The sequence below is a fragment of the Lithobates pipiens genome, unplaced genomic scaffold (genome assembly GCF_037356315.1).
Source record: "Lithobates pipiens isolate NorthernLeopardFrog02 unplaced genomic scaffold, aLitPip1_a1.2 Scaffold_52, whole genome shotgun sequence".
NCBI lineage: Eukaryota > Metazoa > Chordata > Amphibia > Anura > Ranidae > Lithobates > Lithobates pipiens.
The window spans coordinates 502,508-521,509 of NW_027507875.1; the positions used below are offsets into that span (position 1 = coordinate 502,508).

At 43.7% G+C, this 19,002-nt stretch overlaps 1 protein-coding gene across 2 annotated transcripts in view; it reads left to right on the forward strand.

Moving 5' to 3' along the window:
* Positions 1-19,002, forward strand: part of TBC1D22B (TBC1 domain family member 22B) — a 496,720-nt gene that overhangs the window by 470,343 nt on the left and 7,375 nt on the right. The window contains exon 10 of one of the 2 annotated variants that reach the window (XM_077467354.1): positions 5,254-5,349. The exons of the other annotated variant lie outside the window; for it this stretch is intronic. Within the exon in view, the coding sequence (XP_077323480.1) occupies positions 5,254-5,349 (96 nt within the window). The remainder of the gene's footprint in view (positions 1-5,253; positions 5,350-19,002) is intronic. 2 annotated transcript variants of the gene reach the window in all.

A 19,002-nucleotide genomic window follows, 5' to 3' on the forward strand; every position in this document is an offset into this window, starting at 1 on the left:
TGCCAGTATGGCCCAGGAAAACATAGTTTGCAGACGACATAAACCTGGCAGGGAACGGTACTTGGCCGCTTCTGGCTCAAATTAACCTCCTGTCTCAGGGTCCAGTATTGCATCCTGCTTTACAGCCGCTGTATTTAATGGCTTGGCTATTGGGGCCCGGTTGCGATCGCGATGTTTCAGATGTAGTTATTCCTATATTACTAAAGGCTAGAAAGCTCTTTTCAAGGAAAATATGGGAGTTGTATGTGGTCTGAAGTGAGACTAGAAAGTTTCATCCCCAGAAATCTGATTGGACATATTTTAGCTTTTCTCCAATCTGGAGTGGAACTGAATTTGGCCTTAAGTACTATTAAATGTCAGGTATCGGCCCCGGTGTTTTTATTCCAGAGACCAATTGCCTTCCATTCATTGGTACTCACTTTTATTCAGGGGGTAACTCGTATGGTTCCATCTGTTATGTCATCCTTGTGTCTGTGATATCTGACTTTGGGTCTGCCTGCTTCACAAAAAAACACCTTTTGTGCCAGTTCAGGGGATTGTTGGCATTTTTCACTCAAAGTTGTGTTTTTTTTGTTGCTATCACATCAGAAAGAAGAGTGTCGCAACTGGCAGCTATCTCTCGTAAAGAGCCGTTTTTGATACTGGATTGCGATAAGGTAATACTGCGTCCCCATCCTTCATTCTTACCAAAGGTTGTTTCAAAAATTCACCATAGGCTTCTTTCACATTGGGATGTCAGTGGTAAAGCATCGCTATTTTTAGTGGTCATTTACCGTTTTGCAGAGGTTTTCGGCCACTAGCGGGGTGCTTTTAACCCCCCCCCCCCATCAGCCAAAAAAGGGTTAAAAAACGCACAAAGCACCGCTTAGGCGCCACTGCCCATTCATTTCAATGGGCAGGAGCAGCGGTGTATACACCACTCCTTCACTGCTCCAAAGATGCTGCCAGCACATCGCCTCAGTGTGAAAACACTCAGGCTTTCACACTGAGCCTGCAGGGGTCCTGTTTTTCAGGCGCAGTCCGGCAGTTGAATTCATTTGTTCTCCTTTCTGGACAGGATGGCTAGGCGGCTTCTAAGTAGACCATTTTACAATGGATTAAGCAGCTTATTGCCCAAGCCTGTAGCTTTAAGGGTAAGGCTCCACTGTTTCAGGTAAGGGCACACTCTACCAGAAGTGTTGTAGCCTGGTTCAGGTTTGCAAGTCTGCAACCTGGTCTTTCGGTACACACCTTTACATGGACATGAAGGCTGTGGGGAATGCTGCTTTTTGGTCACAGTGTTTTTGCGGACTGCACAGTTGTTTCTTGGGCCTAACGGTGGTTGTTGTGTCTCCTCCCCTCCCCTTCGCTTTGCTTTGGGGCATCCCGAGTAGTCATGATTTATGGCCTGTTCTGTGTCCTGTGATCTACGGAAAAGAAAATTGTATTTTTGTACTTGCCTTTTAAAATCCATTTCTTGGAGTGGGTCATGGGCCACAGAGCCCCCACCCCCCTTTGTTTGGGGGGGATTCAATACTTGCTACTAAATTGAAAGTCTTTCTGAGTAGGAGAGACTTCCTGTCTTTTTTTTTTTTTTTTCTGACAGTGTCCACTCACCTATAGGTGCTGCATAACCCTAGTAGTCTTGATTTATGGCCTGTTCTGTGTCTTGTGTACTCCAAGAAACAATAAATATTTCTCTGCCCTTGCCTGGTAAGCCTGTAACGGGCAAGTTGTTCACTTTATATTTCTTCATACGGACCTTTTTTTTTTTCTGTTACAAGGGAACTGACATGATGCCTGTGTGACCTACAGTGTGTGTGTATATATGTAAAAATGTGGTTAAGGAAAGCTGCACCGGTCCACAATTTGTGCTGACCATAGATATAAGCAAAGAAGTCCAAAGGATTGCTGCACTTAAAAACTTACTTTGTTCAAAGATTTGTAAAGTTACGTCTCAGTGTTCAAAAATATTTCCATTTCAAGCTCACATGCAAAAGCCCTTCCTCAGATCAGAACACATCTAACATTTTGATCAGACATTGCAATTTAAAAATTTTCCAAAAAAATCACATATGGAATCAATCTATGGTTAATTGCTCATTTCAAACCACTGATATGCATGGTTAACCATTTGTATATCAGTGGTGTGAAATGATTAATGAACAAAGGAATATAATTGTAGCAATCCTTTGGACTTTTGTGTGTGTGTATGTGTGTATATATATATATATATATATATATATATATATATATATATATATATAATGTGTGTGTGTGTGTGTATGTGTGTATGTGTATGTGTATGTGTGTATATATATATATATATATATATATATATATATATATATACACACTCTGTGTGTGTGTGTGTGTGTGTGTATAAATATATAGAGAGAGTATGTGTGTGTGTGTGTGTCATGGTTCTTGGAATACTGAAGTATTTTTCCTTGATTCTGTTACACAGTGGTTGTTCCTCCGTCCTGTCTTATGTTTGGATCACCCTGTGTTTGTTTCATTTTTCACCGTTTTTCTTAAGGCTTACCCCCTCCAGACGGCTTCATGGTCTGTAAGGATGGCATTGTTCTGTGTTTGACTGTTTGAAACTGACTGTGTTCAAACTGCTGTGTATAAAAGTGTGTTGTGTGCATCCAGTAAAGGTGAGATTCTTGTTTGAACTTACATACAGCCTGTCTGGTGCTTGTTCTGAGCTATCACAACTGGGTTAGAATGGCACATAGCTGTAGTTCGAATCCCGGAGCATTGGACGACCAAAATATCAGACGTTGCGATCTGCAATCTGATCCAATAGAAGCAGAGGCGTGTCGGGAGAGTGGAACAGAATAATGTTTTTATAGAGACATCAGGCCTGTACTATCAGGGCAGATTATGCCTCATACACACGATCAAACAATCTGGTGGAACAATCCGCCCGTGTGTAGGCTCCGGCGGACTAAAAGTATTTTTGCACTCCAATCTGTCAGCGAACAGTACGGCCGTGTGTGTGTGCCAGTCTGCCGTACTTTTCAAATGAACGGACTTTCCCGCCCGGAGAAAAGTCCGCTCATTTTGAGCGCGTCTCCAAGTAGCTGGGGCTAGCGAAGGAGGCGTCGCTGGCCCCGTCACCTGGTATGGACTTGAAGGGGAATCCCTACGCCGAAGAATCGGCGTGGGGGTCCCCCCTAGGTCCATATCAGACCCTTATCCGAGCACGCTACCCGGCTGACCAGGAAAGGGGGCGGGGACGAGCGAGCGGCACCCCCCCCCTTGAGCCATACGAGGCCGCGTGCCCTCTGCATGGGGGGTGCCTTGGGGAAAGGGGGGCCTCGCGCCCCCCCACCCCAAAGCACCTTGTCCCCATGTTGATGAGGACAAGGGCCTCTTCCCGACAACCCTGGTCAGGGTCTGCGGGCGGGAGGCTTATCGGAATCCGTGAGCCCCCTTTAATAAGGGGGCCCCTGGATCCCGGCCCCCCACCCTATGTGAATGAGTATGGGGTACTATGTACCCCTACCCATTCACCTGTGAAAAAAAAATAATAATACACAAGGGTTAAAATAGTTTATTGCACAGCTCCGGGGGTCTTCTTCCGTCTTCAGGGGTCTTCTCGCTGGACTCCTCCGCTATCTTCTGCTCTTTTGCTAGCTCTTTCACTAGCGGAGGAGCCCGGCTTCTTCTTCTTTGCCGCCCTCTTCTTCCGACTTTGGGGGTCCTGTCCCCCTCTTCGGGGGTCTTGTCCCCCTCTTTGGTTCTTCTTGCCGGGCCACCGCACCTTCTTCTAGCTCTTTTACAAGCGGTGGCCCGGTCTTCTGTCGTCGTCTTCTGTTTTTCTCTTCTGGAGATGTTGCCTCGTCGCTGTCTCCGGTCACAATGGCAGGGACGCAGCGTGCGGAGACTTGTATAGGGACATCACCGGATGATGTCCCCGCCCATTATGATGTCACAGTCCCAGCAGATGGTGGGACTGTGACATCATAAGGGGCGGGGACATCATCCGGTGAAGTCCCTATACAAGTCTCCGCACGCTGCGTCCCTGCCATTGTGAACGGAGACAGCGACGAGGCAACATCTCCAGAAGAGAAGAACAGAAGACGGCGGCAGCGGCGACAGAAGACCGGGCCACCACTTGTAAAAGAGCTAGAAGAAGGCGCGGTGGCCCGGCAAGAAAAAACGAAGAGGGGGGACAAGACCCCCGAAGTCGGAAGAAGAAACTCCGGGCTCCTCCGCTAGTGAAAGAGCTAGCAAAAGAGCAGAAGATAGCGGAGGAGTCCGGCGAGAAGACCCCCGAATACGGAAAAAGACCCCCGGAGCTGTGCAATAAACTATTTTAACCCTTGTGTGTTGTGTTTTTATTTTTTTTACTTTTTTTCATGGGTGAATGGGTAGGGGTACATTGTACCCCATACTCATTCACATAGGGTGGGGGGGCCGGGATCCGGGGGCCTCCTTATTAAAGGGGGCTCACGGATTCCGATAAGCCCCCCGCCCGCAGACCCCGACAACCAACGGCCAGGGTTGTCGGGAAGAGGCCCTGGTACGGCTGAGGGGGGGGGTGCCGCTCGCTCGTCCCCACCCCCTTTCCTGGCCGGCTGGGTAGCGTGCTCGAATAAGGGTCTGATATGGACCTGGGGGGACCCCCACGCCGATTTTTCGGCGTAGGGATTCCCCTTTAAGTCCATACCAGGTGACGGGGCCAGCAACGCCTCTTTCGCTTGCCCTGGCTACCTGGAGACGCGCTCAAAATGAGCAGACCTTCCTCCACGTGTGTGGGTGAGTCCGTTCATTTCAAAAGTACGGCAGATAGTCTGGCGGACTTAGTACGCCATATTAGTCCGCACCAAAGGCACCGTGTGTGGGCAGGTAGCTCGTTCGGAAAGTCCGGCAGACAGTCTGCTATGTGTGTACGTGGCATTAGAGACACAGAGCTAACAAGGTTTCTGTGCCTGAAGTCAGACAGCTCTGATTGCAAAATGTTTTGAGTTCTGCTCTGAGAATTTCCAGGTTTAATAGTAGTAGTGGGGATTCTGATCCACTATCCATCCTGTACATTCCTGGGGCTTACAGAGGAGAGTGCTGGGGGCTAGAAACAAGTAGAAGCAATCATGAGAAAGCTAGCCTTTTAAGTATGTGGGCAAGCTTAGGTTGCTTTGTGAGTTATCCAGGCCTAAGCCATCTTCAATTTTAAAAGCGTGTATTTCTTTGGTGGAAGAAAAATTAGTGCAAGAGAGCATCACAGCTAATTCATAATTTATTTATGTTTTCTCCCTGCTTTAGGCAGAGCCTGAAGGATTTTCCCATTTCCACCTTTATGTTTGTGCTGCATTTTTAATTAAATGGAGGAAAGAAATTCTTGATGAAGAAGATTTTCAGGTATTGTTCCACTTAATAATTACATATATGAAAATCCTGATTAGGAAAAACAGATGGCATAGTCTTTTCACTCCTGCCTGTTTTATAGGTCGATGTTGTCATTGTTGCAAAAACAACCACAGAAAAAAAATTCTGCCTATGAAGTCTGCCACCATGTTAAGGGTCCTTTCGCACTGGTTTTTCAATCTGGTTCACCTGTCAGTTTTTCAGGTAGACTACGATTGGAAACTCCATGGAGTACAATGAGCAGGCTGACTTAAGCATATTTGTGTTTACAACCGCCTACCTCTGGGTCCATCCAGGTCTAGGGAAAAAAAGGCCTGCATGCTTTTCTGTTTTACCAAACCTAAAAGTAAAGGATCACAAGTCCATTTACATCAGCCCTCCCAATAAAGCTATTACGGGTGTGTCTGCTGCGTAAATGTGGACACAAACTAAATGGGCATGGAGGTCAAAATAACTGATATCTGTCCTGTTAGCTATGCCCTGACTAGAAATACTGCTCTGCTAGATCTACTAATTTAAAATAACACAGATCTAATCGCAGATGTAGAATTACGTGACAACTTGGGAAACAAAGGTAATTACATTCAATGTAATGCATAGTAAAAGGATGCATGAGGGTAGTGCTGAAAAAAAAACACATTTCGAAGCGCCAGCTTTTCTAAGCAGCGCTCCATACTACAAGATATTAACCACTTGACCACTGGGCACTTAAACACCCTTAATAACCAGACCAATTTTCAGCTTTCGGTGCTCTCACATTTTGAATGACAATTACTCAGTCATGCAACACTGGACCTATATGAAATTTTTGTCCTTTTTTTCACACAAATGGAGCTTTCTTTTGGTGGTATTTAATCACCGCTCGGTTTTTTATTTTTTGTGCTATAAAAGAAAAAATACAGAACATTCTGTAAAAAAATAAATTTTTCTTTGTTTCTGTTATAAAATTTAGCAGATTAGTAATTTTTTCTTCATAAATTTTGGCCAAAATTTATACTACTACATATCTTTGGTAAAAATAAGTACAAATTGGTGGATATTATTTGGTCTTTGTGAAAGTTATAGAGTCCACAAGCTATGGTGCCAATATCGGAAAATTGATCACACCTGAAGTACTGACGGCCTATTTCAATTCTTGAGACCCTAACATGCCATAAAATTACAAATACCCCCCAAATGACCCCTTTTTGGAAAGAAGACATTCCAAGGTATTTAGTAAGAGGCATGATGAGTTTTTTGAAGTTGTCATTTTTTCCCACAATTCTTTGCAAAGTCAAGATTTTTTTTACTTTTTTTTTTTTTTTTCACAAAATTGTCATATTATCAGTTTATTTCTCACACAAAGCATATGCATACCACAAATTACACCCCAAAACACATTCTGCTATTACTCCCGAGTATGGCGATACCACATGTGTGAGACTTTTACACAGTGTGGCCACATACAGAGGCCTAACATGCAGGGAGCGCCATCAGGTGTTCTGGAGCACCCAGGACAATTCTGACATTTCTCTCCTACATGTAAAAATCATCATTTATTTGATAGAAAATTACATAGAATCCCTAAACATTATATATGTTTTTTTAGCAAACACCCTGGAGAATACAATGGTGGTCATTGCAACTTTTTATCTCGCACGGTATTTGCACAGCAATTTTTCGAATGCTTTTTTTTTTTTTTTAAACAGTTTTGTGCTTAAAAAAAAAAAAACAGTAAAGTTAGCCCAATTTTTGCATAATGTGAAAGATGAAGTTACGCTGAGTAAATAGATACCTAACATGTCTCTTCAAAATTGCACATGCTCGTGGAATGGCGGCAAACGCCGCTACTTAAAAATCCCCATAGGCGACGATTAATTATTTTTTTACTGGTTATATGTTTTGAGTTACAGAGGAGGTCTAGGGCTAGAATTATTGCTCTCGCTCTAACGTTCGCAGCGATACCTCACATGTGTGGTTTGGACACCGTTTTCATATGTGGGTGGGACTTACGTATGCGTTCGCTTCTGCATGCGAGCACATGGGGACAGGGGCGCTTTAAAAAAAAAAGTTTTTTTATTGTTCATTTTACTTTATTTATTTTAGTTTGACTTTTTTTTTCCCCAAAAAAAAATTTTTTGATCACTTTTATTCCTATTACAAGGAATGTAAATATCCCTTTTAATAGGAATATGGCATGACAGGTTCTCTTTACAGTAAAGAGTCAATAAGACCCCACATCTCACCTCTAAGCTGGGAAGCCAAAAAAAAAAAAGATTTTGGCTTTGATCGTATTGGCGAGTCGGTAGAAGCACCGGAGGGCGGCAGGAGGGGGGGGGATGTCTATGGCTGGGTATTGCAGGGTATCACCGACTATGGCTGGGTATGGCTGGGTATCTCAGAGTATGGCGTTGCAGAGTATTGCATTGCAGGATATTGGCGGGTGTTGCAGAGCGTTGCAGGGTATTGGCGGGTGTTGCAGAGCATTGCAGAGTGTTGCAGGGTATTGGCGGGTGTTGCAGGGTATTGGCGGGTGTTGCAGGGTATTGGCGGGTGTTGCAGGGTATTGGCGGGTGTTGCAGGGTATTGGTGGGTGTTGCAGGGTATTGGCGGGTGTTGCAGAGCATTGCAGTGTGTTGCAGGGTATTGGGGGGTGTTGCAGGGTATTGGGGGGTGTTGCAGGGCATTGGCGGGTGTTGCAGGGCATTGGCGGGTGTTGCAGGGCATTGGCGAGTGTTGCAGGGCATTGGCGAGTGTTGCAGGGCATTGGCGAGTGTTGCAGGGCATTGGCGAGTGTTGCAGGGCATTGGCGAGTGTTGCAGGGCATTGGCGGGTGTTGCAGGGTATTGCAGTGTTGCAGGGCATTGGCGGGTGTTGCAGGGTATTGCAGTGTTGCAGGGTATTGCAGTGTTGCAGGGTATTGCAGGGTGTTGCAGAGTGTTGCCAGGGAATTGAGGGGTTACATTTCGGTGAGCAGCGATGTGGGCACTGCAGATGCAGCCCGCATCGCTGCTGACACCGATCTCTTCCCCCTCCGCTGTTTCGATCGGTACAGAGAGGGGGAGGGAGGAACGCCGTTATGACGCCGGTTTGTTTACAAGTGATCACTCCGTCATTTGACGGAGCGATCACGTGGTAAACGACCGCGATGAGCGGCCGTTTACCATGATCCGTGATCCACAGTACCCGGCGGTCACAGATGCTCTCGAGTGCGCGCCCCAGGGGGCTCGCAAGAGCGGAATTTTGGGAGGACGTCATATGACGGCCTCCCAGAGTTAAACTGCCCATGTAGCCGTCATTCAGCTATGGGCCAGTTGTTAAGTGGTTAAATGGGATAAAATTCTTGAAGCATTGAACAAAAGTGCTTGAAGAACATATTAAGTAAGGGTATTAGCCAGTGCATTTCAATGAGCAGCAAATCTAAAAGAGCTAAGGTTGAGTCTGGGTAGCTAAACTTAAACGTTAAAAGGTTTATAAGGCCTAGGGGTCATTGTCATTCCCACACTAGAAGTATTGCAGCAAGAAGAGGTATAAGAGCACAATCAGAGCTTAAATAGGCTACGAGAGGCACATAGCAGAGGAGAGTAAAAAAAAAACAGTTTACGTTTTTTTTTTTTAAATATATTAATAGTAAGAAAGCGAGGTTGGGTACATATAGGGCTCCATAAAATTATATCCAAGAAATTGCACATGAAAACAGTATCATTAGTAATAATCAGCACGGATTTATGAAAGATCATTCTTGCCGGACCCGTCTACTAACATTCTATGAGGAAGTGAGTTCCATCTAGATAAAAGGGCTCTGTGCATGTGGTGTATCTGGATTTTGTATCTGTGGTGTATCTGGATTTTACAAATGCATACGATACAGTTCCACATAGACTCTTAATTGACAAATTGAAGTCTGTTGGCTTAGACCAGGGGTGTCCAACCTTTTGAAGAGCGAGGGCCATCAAAGCAACTTGGTAACCGGTCGTGGGCCAAAATAAGTGTAATGGGCGCATGACAGGCCTGTATCTACGCTGCATATGCAGAACGGATATGTACACAGCCCATGCTACTCTATGGGCCCTCCAATTCAATCTGACGGAAGGGGGACGGTTCCCCTTCCTTTTTTTTGCGTATCGGATTAAAGGTAAGCAGGGGTAAATGGACATAGAGGTGAATAGAGAGTCCGATTGGGTCCTAAGGCTGCTTTGACAATGATGCACCACGTGCACCTGGGGCTTTCCTGAAGGGTAGCTGCACTTTGCCATAGACTTCTATTATATCCTGATGGTGTAGTGCACTTTCTGAAAGCACACCAAACCCACAGGTAATAACAGAAGTCTATGGCTCAGTGCAGGATTAGTTTAACAGCAGCCTAGTAACGACTGAAGAACAGATATGCCCATATATACACTGATTTCAGTAACAAACACACCTTTAATAACGGTCTTTTCCCAACTGTTGGTCCCAGGCAGAGTGCATTTGGTATCGATTGTGATAGAAGCTGGCGCTATACAGGAAGCATCAGCTTATGCGGCTCTGCAGCTTCTTGCTTTCTCTACCGCCGGCTTCATTCACAACACTGATGCTCTGGGATGGTGGGTTGGCAACCTGCAATCTGGGCTTGTCAAACCACCATTCCTGAGCAGGAGGTTGCGGGCCACATCAGAGGGCTCCGCGGGCCAAATGTGGCCCCGGGCCACTGTGTGGACACCCCTGGCTTAGACCATAGGTATGTACCTGTATAAAAAAATTGGTTACAGGGTGCAACCAAAGGGTGGTGATAAATAGTGTGTACTCAGAATGGTCTGGTGAGCCAAGGCTCTGTCCTGGAACCAATTCTGTTTAATTTATTCATAAATGACAGAGAAGATGGTTTAAATGGCTCAATCTCAGTGTGTGCTGACGATACAAAGCTAAGCTGGGCAATAACGTTAAAGCAGGATATAGAAACCTTACAAGAAGAGCTCAATAGAATAAAAGGGAGGGCAATTGCATGGTAAATTAAGTTTAGTGTTGAGAAATGTAATGCACTTAGGGGCCAAAAACCTGAATGCAAGTTACGTGCTAGGGGAAGAGCCAATGGGGGATTCCGGGAGGGAAAAAGATCTGAGGGTCCTAGTAGATAACATGCTCGGCAATGGTATGCAATACCAAACAGAATATTAGCATGCATTAAAAGGGTATTTACTCAAGATAAAGGCCTCATGCACAATGGACATTTTTTGCAGCTGCTTCCATGGACATCGGACATTCTTGTTCTCCTGCCTCTAAACTCGCCTGCATGTTAGCCTATGTGTCCATGCACACATAGGCTTTTAGCAGTGTTTAGTGGCGGGGCCTTTCAGAGGCAGGAAAGAAAATCCACTGACAGTGCGTCCAGCAGTAAAAATGCTTAACGCTGCTAAACATGCCTAAACATTAGGCATGTTAAGCATTTGAGCGTTCATTTCAATGGCCAGAATAAATTATTATTCTGGCCAATGAAATTAGTGCTCAAGTTCTTGACGCCTGTAAAGGCGTCAAAAAGCTTTAGACACTTTTATAAGGCCAAAATGTTGCTGCCAGGAGGAAAGGCATGAGGCCTAATTCTACCACTTTATAAAAATCTGGTCCAGCCACATCTTGAATATGCCATGCAATTCTGGTCATTGGTCACCAGTCCTCAGAAAGGATGTGCTGGAAATGGAGAGAGTCCAGAGAAGGGTGGCAAAGCTAATTAGATGATTGGAGGACCTTGGTTACAAGGAACATCTACAAGCATTAAACTTTTTCTTCCTGAAGTAGACACTTTAGAGCAAATAGGATAGTGATATACCAATACCTCAGGGGTGATTCGAGCACAGAGAGGAAACTATTTTGTTCCAGGGAGCTTAAGAAGACACGCGGCCACTGGAGAAGCGGTTGACCTTTAAACTGCGTAGGGGGTTCTTACTGTTAAAGGGGGAAGTGTTGATAATTTAAAAAAACTCTTAGATGGGCATCTTGGCAAAAGCAGTATACAGGTATATAAGGAATTGTATTGATATAAACACACACTCTCTCCTACACGGGTTGAACTAGATGGCCTGGATTACTCATTACCACATCCTCTATCAATTATATAAAAAGTAAACCAAAAGAAGAAATACAGTGTCTTGCAAAAGTATTCATCCCCCATGGCTTTTTACCTATTTTCTTGCATTACAGCATAGTTCAATGTTTTTTTTAAATCTGCATTAGATGTGATGGATCAGAACACAATAGTCCAAGTTGGTGAGTGTGTAAGTGTGAAGTAAAATTAGAAAAATATACGTGTTCGTATTTATTCACCCCCTCTGTTATGAAGCCCATAAAAGCTCTGGTGCAACCAATTACCTTCAGAAGTCACATAACTAGTGAAATAATGCCCAGCTGTGTGCAATCTAAGTGTCACATGATCTGTCATCACATATACTCACCTTTTTTAAATGCCCCAGAGGCTGCAACACCTAAGCAAGAGGCACCACTAACCAAACACTGCCATGAAGACCAAGGAACTCTCCAAACAATTATGGGACAATGTTGTTGAGAAGTCGGGGTTAGGTTATAAAAAAAATCCAAATCTTTGATGACCCCTAAAACATAATTGTGGTTGACCCTGTAGGCCCTCCGTTGTAATATTACAATATGAATTTTAATTCTACTAAAAGTAACCGGCTTTTTATTTTTTTTCACCTAAAGACCACATTTACATAATTAGTAGATCATATTGTTCAGCCTAGCATTGATATCAGATGGTAAAATATGTAAATAGGCCTGTTTACCTGGACATGATTCAGTCAACCTGTGAACTTGCCTTGAAGCACATAATTGGAATTGATAAAGTAAGATTAAACTAAGTACTGCCTTAAATATTTTTTTCTGTGATTAATAACATGTCTAGATCATGCATATATCAAGATGCTGTTGAATGCATTGATCATATTAGATTTTGAGCTTGTTGTGACAGTATTGTAATTTTACAACATTGGGTTAAAGGAGTAGCAGAAATTGAATGTGCACCTTGCAGTTTTCACCTGGTCCATGTGGTAAAAAAGAAACTGTTTTTGGTCATTCACAATACCAGTTTGAGATTAGAGCAATATGTAAGGGTTACTACTTGAAAAATTCAAGATTAAATTAAGAAATTAATAATTTTACTTTTTAATGTATGTATATACTTAACTGGTTATGTATGTTTTATGGCCATTGCCTAAATATCTTCTTGCTACATGAGGGACAGGTGATACTGTTCTGGTATCTGGAGTGCTTATTGCATAACAAGCAGAGGGCACAATAGGCTAGCCAGACAGTATTGTGTGCCCTCTGTGGATTGTGTTGATTGGAATGGTTAAAGTGATTGTAACCCTATAATAAGGCTAACCTATATGTACTGAAAATATCTCCTAAACGTGCGCTGTTTAGGAGATACCTACCTTGTGATGCACCGATGGGGTCATTGGAGCATGCACAGTGAAGAAACAGCCTTCCATGCCATTTTTTCCCCAGGGTGTGCCGTAAATGGCATTCACAGAGCCGAAGTCTGCGGCCCCAGAAGGAAGAGGGCGAAGATTGATGCTTCCACCAGCGGGGGCATCGCAGACATTGTGGGCTTTGTTTGCAGATAAGTGCCACATATTGGGCTAGTATGCAATGCATACTACCCCATTATGCTTTTACTTTTCAGGGGAATAAAGAGGAAGTAAAACCCATCAGGGTTTATTCCTCTTTAGGTCTTTTGAATGTTTGTGTATGACTAGGATTAATTTACATTGAGATTGTTTAGCCTAGAAAATAATCAGTGTTTCCATCTCAGAATGCCAAGCCAAGGGCAATATCTACAATGTTTTTCATGTTATTGGTGCCATCCAAAATGGGGACAGTGACTTTGAGAGGGACTCAGAGGGCACTGGTATAAGGGATGAGGAATGTGAAATTGCCTTTGAACTGGAAAAGGGAAATAACATTCCTTTGTTGGCCCAGAACCGGTGGAGAAGATTCAATGATGGGACAAAGCCACCAAAGGATATGTTGAAGTGAAGAGGCATCACATTGTGGGTGTCTATAACAAATTCATGAGTGGTGTGGATATGTTTGACTCATTTGCAGTAAAATATAAGTTTCCTTTGAATCCCGCCACTAATATTACATCTTCTGGCACACCCTCAGCCTAGCTGTGATCAATGCATGACTGCTTTACAATCGGGACTGCAAAACAATTCATGCTCCCAAGAATAAGATGCTAAACAGGAGGCTGCTTCAAGACAATTTGGCATCCTCTCTCATTCTAGTTGGCACAACTGTCATAAAACCAGAGGGCGACCAGGTTTAATCCATGGAAGCCCAATTCCACAGACAGAGAGACCCTTAAATGACAGGAAAAGACCATCCAATGAAAAGGGGAGTCCTTCAAATGGCACCCAAGCCAAAAGGTCAACTCTACATCTGCCAAAAGACATTTGCAAGGACATGTATAGACATTTCTCTCTTGGAAAAAAAAAAAAGAGGATGCTGCAGACACTGTGGAAAAGGATATACCAACACACTTTGCAGCAAGTGCAATGTCTGCCTCTGCTTCTCAGAGGACAAGAACTGCCTTTGGGACTATCATAACTGAGCATGGCTATAAAGATAGATAAACATAATAAATGTCAGTTTTAATTCAATGCAGTAGGTTTTGTAAAAACTGTTTTAGAATGATTATTCATAAAAAAATATGACTTGTAATATCAATATTTTGTGATAATTAGTGTATAGGCTACTGTTGAAGGACTTAATAAGCAGAAAGCCCTTCAAATATTTTTTTTATTGGTCTCTACATTTGTTCTGACAGTATGTGTAAAATTACTGAAATTATCCTCCCAAACAGGCCCAATGTTTTGCCTAAAAATGTTCTTAAATTTCAAAATGTTAACACCCATTGATTTCTGCATCAGAGGCCTAGTACAACAATATTTAAAAGGTGAAAAAAAAATTTTGCAGGTTTTTGTTCTATATTTGGGTCTTCTGGGGTTAAAGCAACTATATTCAGCAAAACAGTCCCTCACAGATTGCTCAATATCTTAGGTATCAATGTACATCATGATGGATAACAAAATGACATCTATCCAGAAGGGGGTGTGGTATCCCAACGCTTTTTGCAATTTGAGCTTCTTCAGGGGTTCATGGGGTGCAGTTGAGGATGCCTGATTTTAAAAAAAAAAACTATAATAATATCAAGCGTAAATCATACAAAAGTACATAAGAATAAACAAAACATCATAAATTTGCAGAGGAGAATCCAACCAATTGACACCAGTGGGGTATATGAGATCTGCTAAACAATCTCACAATGTATGGCTTATGGCATGAAGGGCAAAAAGATGGAACATATGTAAGAAGGACACCCAAAGAGTCGGCCCAGAGGTTCAGGGAGCAATGCAAAGGGAGGGAGGGACTGGTGCCTTTCAAACCTAAAAAGTCAGGTGGCCAAAAACCTATATAACATGGTAAATAAGGCAGTAAGCCAACAGAGCCCTACAGAGATATATCAATACACAAGGAATATTCCTTGTGGGTAGCTGACAATGGGCATACATCAATTACCTATATGAGATGAGGCATCCAAAAAAAAGTGAGGTAGAGACCGCCAATCATTTCTCATATGCTTAAAGTGTTAAACCGGAAAAAAAAAAGCTTTTCCTGGTCCCTTAAAGCAGATTAAACAGCACAATGCTTGCGCCGTGTAATCTGCCCCCCCCCCCCCCCCCAAAACTGTATAAAAAAAAAAAACCTGCCTAAACTTGCCACTTCCTGTGTCCTCCTATCGGTCAGAGTGCATCCCTCTGTCATACGCAGCTCCTCTCTCCCCCTCACCTCCTCCTCTTTGCCTATCATCTGTGTGTCTCCGTCTCCGGCCCCCCCACCGCTATTAGTAAAATGAAATATTCGAAATGGTCCCTGCCAGCCCCTCTTATAGCCTGGCATAGCACCCTGCATTAGTATTTTATAAAAACGAGCGTTGTAAATGCTGATTTAGCACGATCTACAGGCCAGTCAAGTGACTCTCAGCCGGCTTCCAGGGCTACTGCAGGAGAGGCTGAGTGCCCATATGAGCTCCCTAGCTGACGTCAGAGGGAGATCTCGACCCCTCCTGCAGAGGGTGTATATCAGATGTATACATTGGCCACGAGTCATGTTACCGGCCTGAAGATCATTCTAAATTGGTATTTAGAACGCTCGTTTTTATAAAAGACTAATGCAGTGTGTTATGCCAGGCTGTAATAGAGGGTCTGGCAGTGTTTGTGTAATATGGGTTAACAAACACTTTAATACACCTATAAAAGATAGTCAAAAAAAGGGCCCAAATGAAAATGGCATCACCAGATCCCTACTAAGATGACCATCAATAGATAAGGACATACCTTCAATAATCATATAAAATCGCGCAACTCTAAATGCCAGTGAGAAAATACCAGCCCCTTCATACAATCTGCTGGGATTAAATAGGGGAGAGATGGCATTTCCTACCACCAACTGCCATGGCATCCACATGTCATAAACAGGCAGCTTGGGTGGATGTGCCATTGGCCCATGTGCAGTGATGGCGGGGACATAGGCGGAAAAACAGCGTCTGCGAGGGAGACCGGAGAAACATGCCCCCGCCATGAATCAACCCATAATGCTAATATATCAAGTGCCATCTTATGAAAAACCTTGAATATGTCCAATGGTCCCCAAGAGGGGGAGATATGAATAAACATTTCCTTCAATTGGAGATCAAATGGATCTTCCAAAGAGCAACATTTTTGCTATTTATTTTTATTGTTTAGTGTATACAAACTTGGATCTGCTCATCTCACGTGTGGCACTTTTATGGGCCCCGAGGAGGACCGGGGAAAGACCACCCCGCAATGAACCAACCCATAATAAATCAAGCACCATCTTGTGGAAAAAAAAGGCAACATTACAAAAAAATTTAAAATTATAACATCAAACATAAATACTGTCTGCAAAACAAAAACCTAAGCAAAAACTATACCCACAACTATAATAAGGTTGGTTCACACATCCTAACCAACATGCATAACTGGACTAGCAGGCCCGGACATGGATGCTGTTCTATATACAACACCAATAGTAACGCCCATGAAAGTGCCACATGTGAGATGACGGGATTCAAGTTTATATGCACTAAACAATAAAAATAAAGAGCAAAAACTTGGAACCTTGGGTCACAAAGTATTATAATTACAGATAAGATTTTAATTAATGCCAGGAGGCTTTGTCACCTCTATTTGGAAGATTTATTTTGGTCTCCAATTGAAGGAGACGTTCACGTCTCCCCCTCTTGGGGACCATTGGACATGTTCAAAGCTTTTTTTCAAAAGATGGTGCTTGATAAAATATAGGTTGGTTCAGGGGCTGGGGCACTGTTTCCCGGCTCCCCCCCCCCCCCCCCGCAAAGGCTGTTGGGGGCAGAGTGGGCGCCACTGTCTTTCTTTGCGTTGGGTGTCCCTGAGTGGCATCAGTGGAGGGGCTGTTTTTTTCCACCTATGTCCCTGGTATCCAGTGGCACATGTGCGGTGACGCATCTACCCGAGCTGCTTGTTTTCAATGTGAGGATGCCATGGGCGGTGTGGTTGGGGGGGAGGGAACGCCATCTTTCCCTTATTTATTCCCTGGCAGATGTGTATGAAGGGGCTGGTTTCCTCACTGTTGTTTGGAGCTGCACAATGTTATATCATAATAGAAGATTTGTCCTTATGCTTGGGGCGTCTATTGATGGTCATCCTTAGTAGGGATCTGGTGACGCTATTTTTATTTGAGCCCTTTTATTTGACTACTTTTTATAGGTGTGTTAACCACTTTCCGCCCGGCCTATAGCAAATGATGGCCATGCGGTGGTTCAGTTATTCTGACTTGGCGTCATATGACGTCTTGCAGGATAATCGCGGCCTTTTACCACGTGATCGCTCCGTCAAATGACGGAGTGATCACTTGTAAACAAACCGGCGTCATGTTATGATGCTGGTTCCTCCCTCCCCCTCTCTGTACCGATCGGTACAGCGGAGGGGAAAGAGATCGTTGTTAGCAGCGCTGTGGGCTGCATCTGCAGTGCCCACATCGCTGCTCACCGAATTTAACCCCTCAATTCCCTGCCATTACTCTGCAATACCCTGCCATTACTCTGCAGTACCCCCCATTACTCTGCAATACCCTGCCATTACTCTGCAGTACCCCCCATTACTCTGCAATACCCTGCCATTACTCTGCAATACCCTAACATTACTCTGCAGTACCCTGCCATTACTCTGCAGTACCCTGCCATTACTCTGCAATACCCCCCGATACTCTGCAATACCCTGCCAATACTCTGCAATACCTGCCAATACCCGCCAATACTCTGCAATACCCTGCCATAAATTGCCATACCCAGCCATACTTGGAGATACCCTGCAATACCTAGCCATACTCGGTGATACCCTGCAATACCCAGCCATAGACGCCCCCCCCCCCCCCCACCCCTCACCGCCCTCCGGTGCTTCTACCAACTCACCAATACGATCAAAGCCAGAATCTTCATTTTTTCTTTTTTCTTTTTTTCTTTTTTTCTTTTTTTTTCAGGCTTCCCAGCCTAGAGGTGAGATGTCTTCTATCTATAGTATCAGGAGTATACGGCCCCAGCATCACAGGACAGAGTATACAGCTCAGCCTCACAGATCAGGGTATATACTATGATAGACACATAAAAAAAAACATTGTATGCAAAGTTAGAGCTCATTTGTTATGAATTAGTCAGAAAATGATTTAGAGGGCATTTGTTCAGTGCAATGCATGCAGCTTTAACGTATGGTTCTTTAGAAAATGACTGATTGAGAGCTAGTGCAGAATGTTTATGGTGTAATCACAATCAATTAGCATGACACATACCTTGTGTAGCTGAAGTCTACTCTCAGAGCTCTGGACAGAAAAGCTTTTATCACATCTCCAGTGTCTCCAACATGCAGATATCAAAAGTCATCACATTTAAAATTATTTCTAGATCAGTGTATTTATACTGTATACATAGCAAAAATAAATAACAGATAACATCAGCATTCAAATATCCTGAAGTGTACTGAAAGGTATAAGCTAAGATGATTAGTGTCCCTCTGTGTGGACTCTTGTTGAAAGTCGACCAGCCATTTTGCAATATTATAGAGCATACATTTCCCAGTACTGGAAAACAGTGGCTGCTACAGAAAATTGCGATATTTTTGATGTCACCATATGGTGTTTTAACAATCTCCTGGATGAAGGGAAACAATAACTGATCTGGCAGATTTCATAAGGACCTTTTGCACCTGAAGGAAGGTATTGAGAACCTTTAGATTCAGAATGCTGGCCTAGGAGATAGGTAACAGGTTTGAAAATAAATCACGGATTCTTTCCTTTTCTATTCAAATGGCTTTGAAGGAGCCGTGTGTACCATTCACGGAGCTGCTACGTCACTACCAGTTTCCCACTTGCCCAGTGAAACCAGAAATTATGCAGTGGCTCTGAGGAAAGCACCGCCCATGTCCTACGGTGGTGAAATAGAAAATGACACAACAGGACAATGACTGCAATATGGGAGTGTTGTGACGCATTGCTTTGCGCCACAAGGACTCCCAAAAGCAGCCAAATTAAGTGTCTCGTCTGCAATCACATGATTGCATA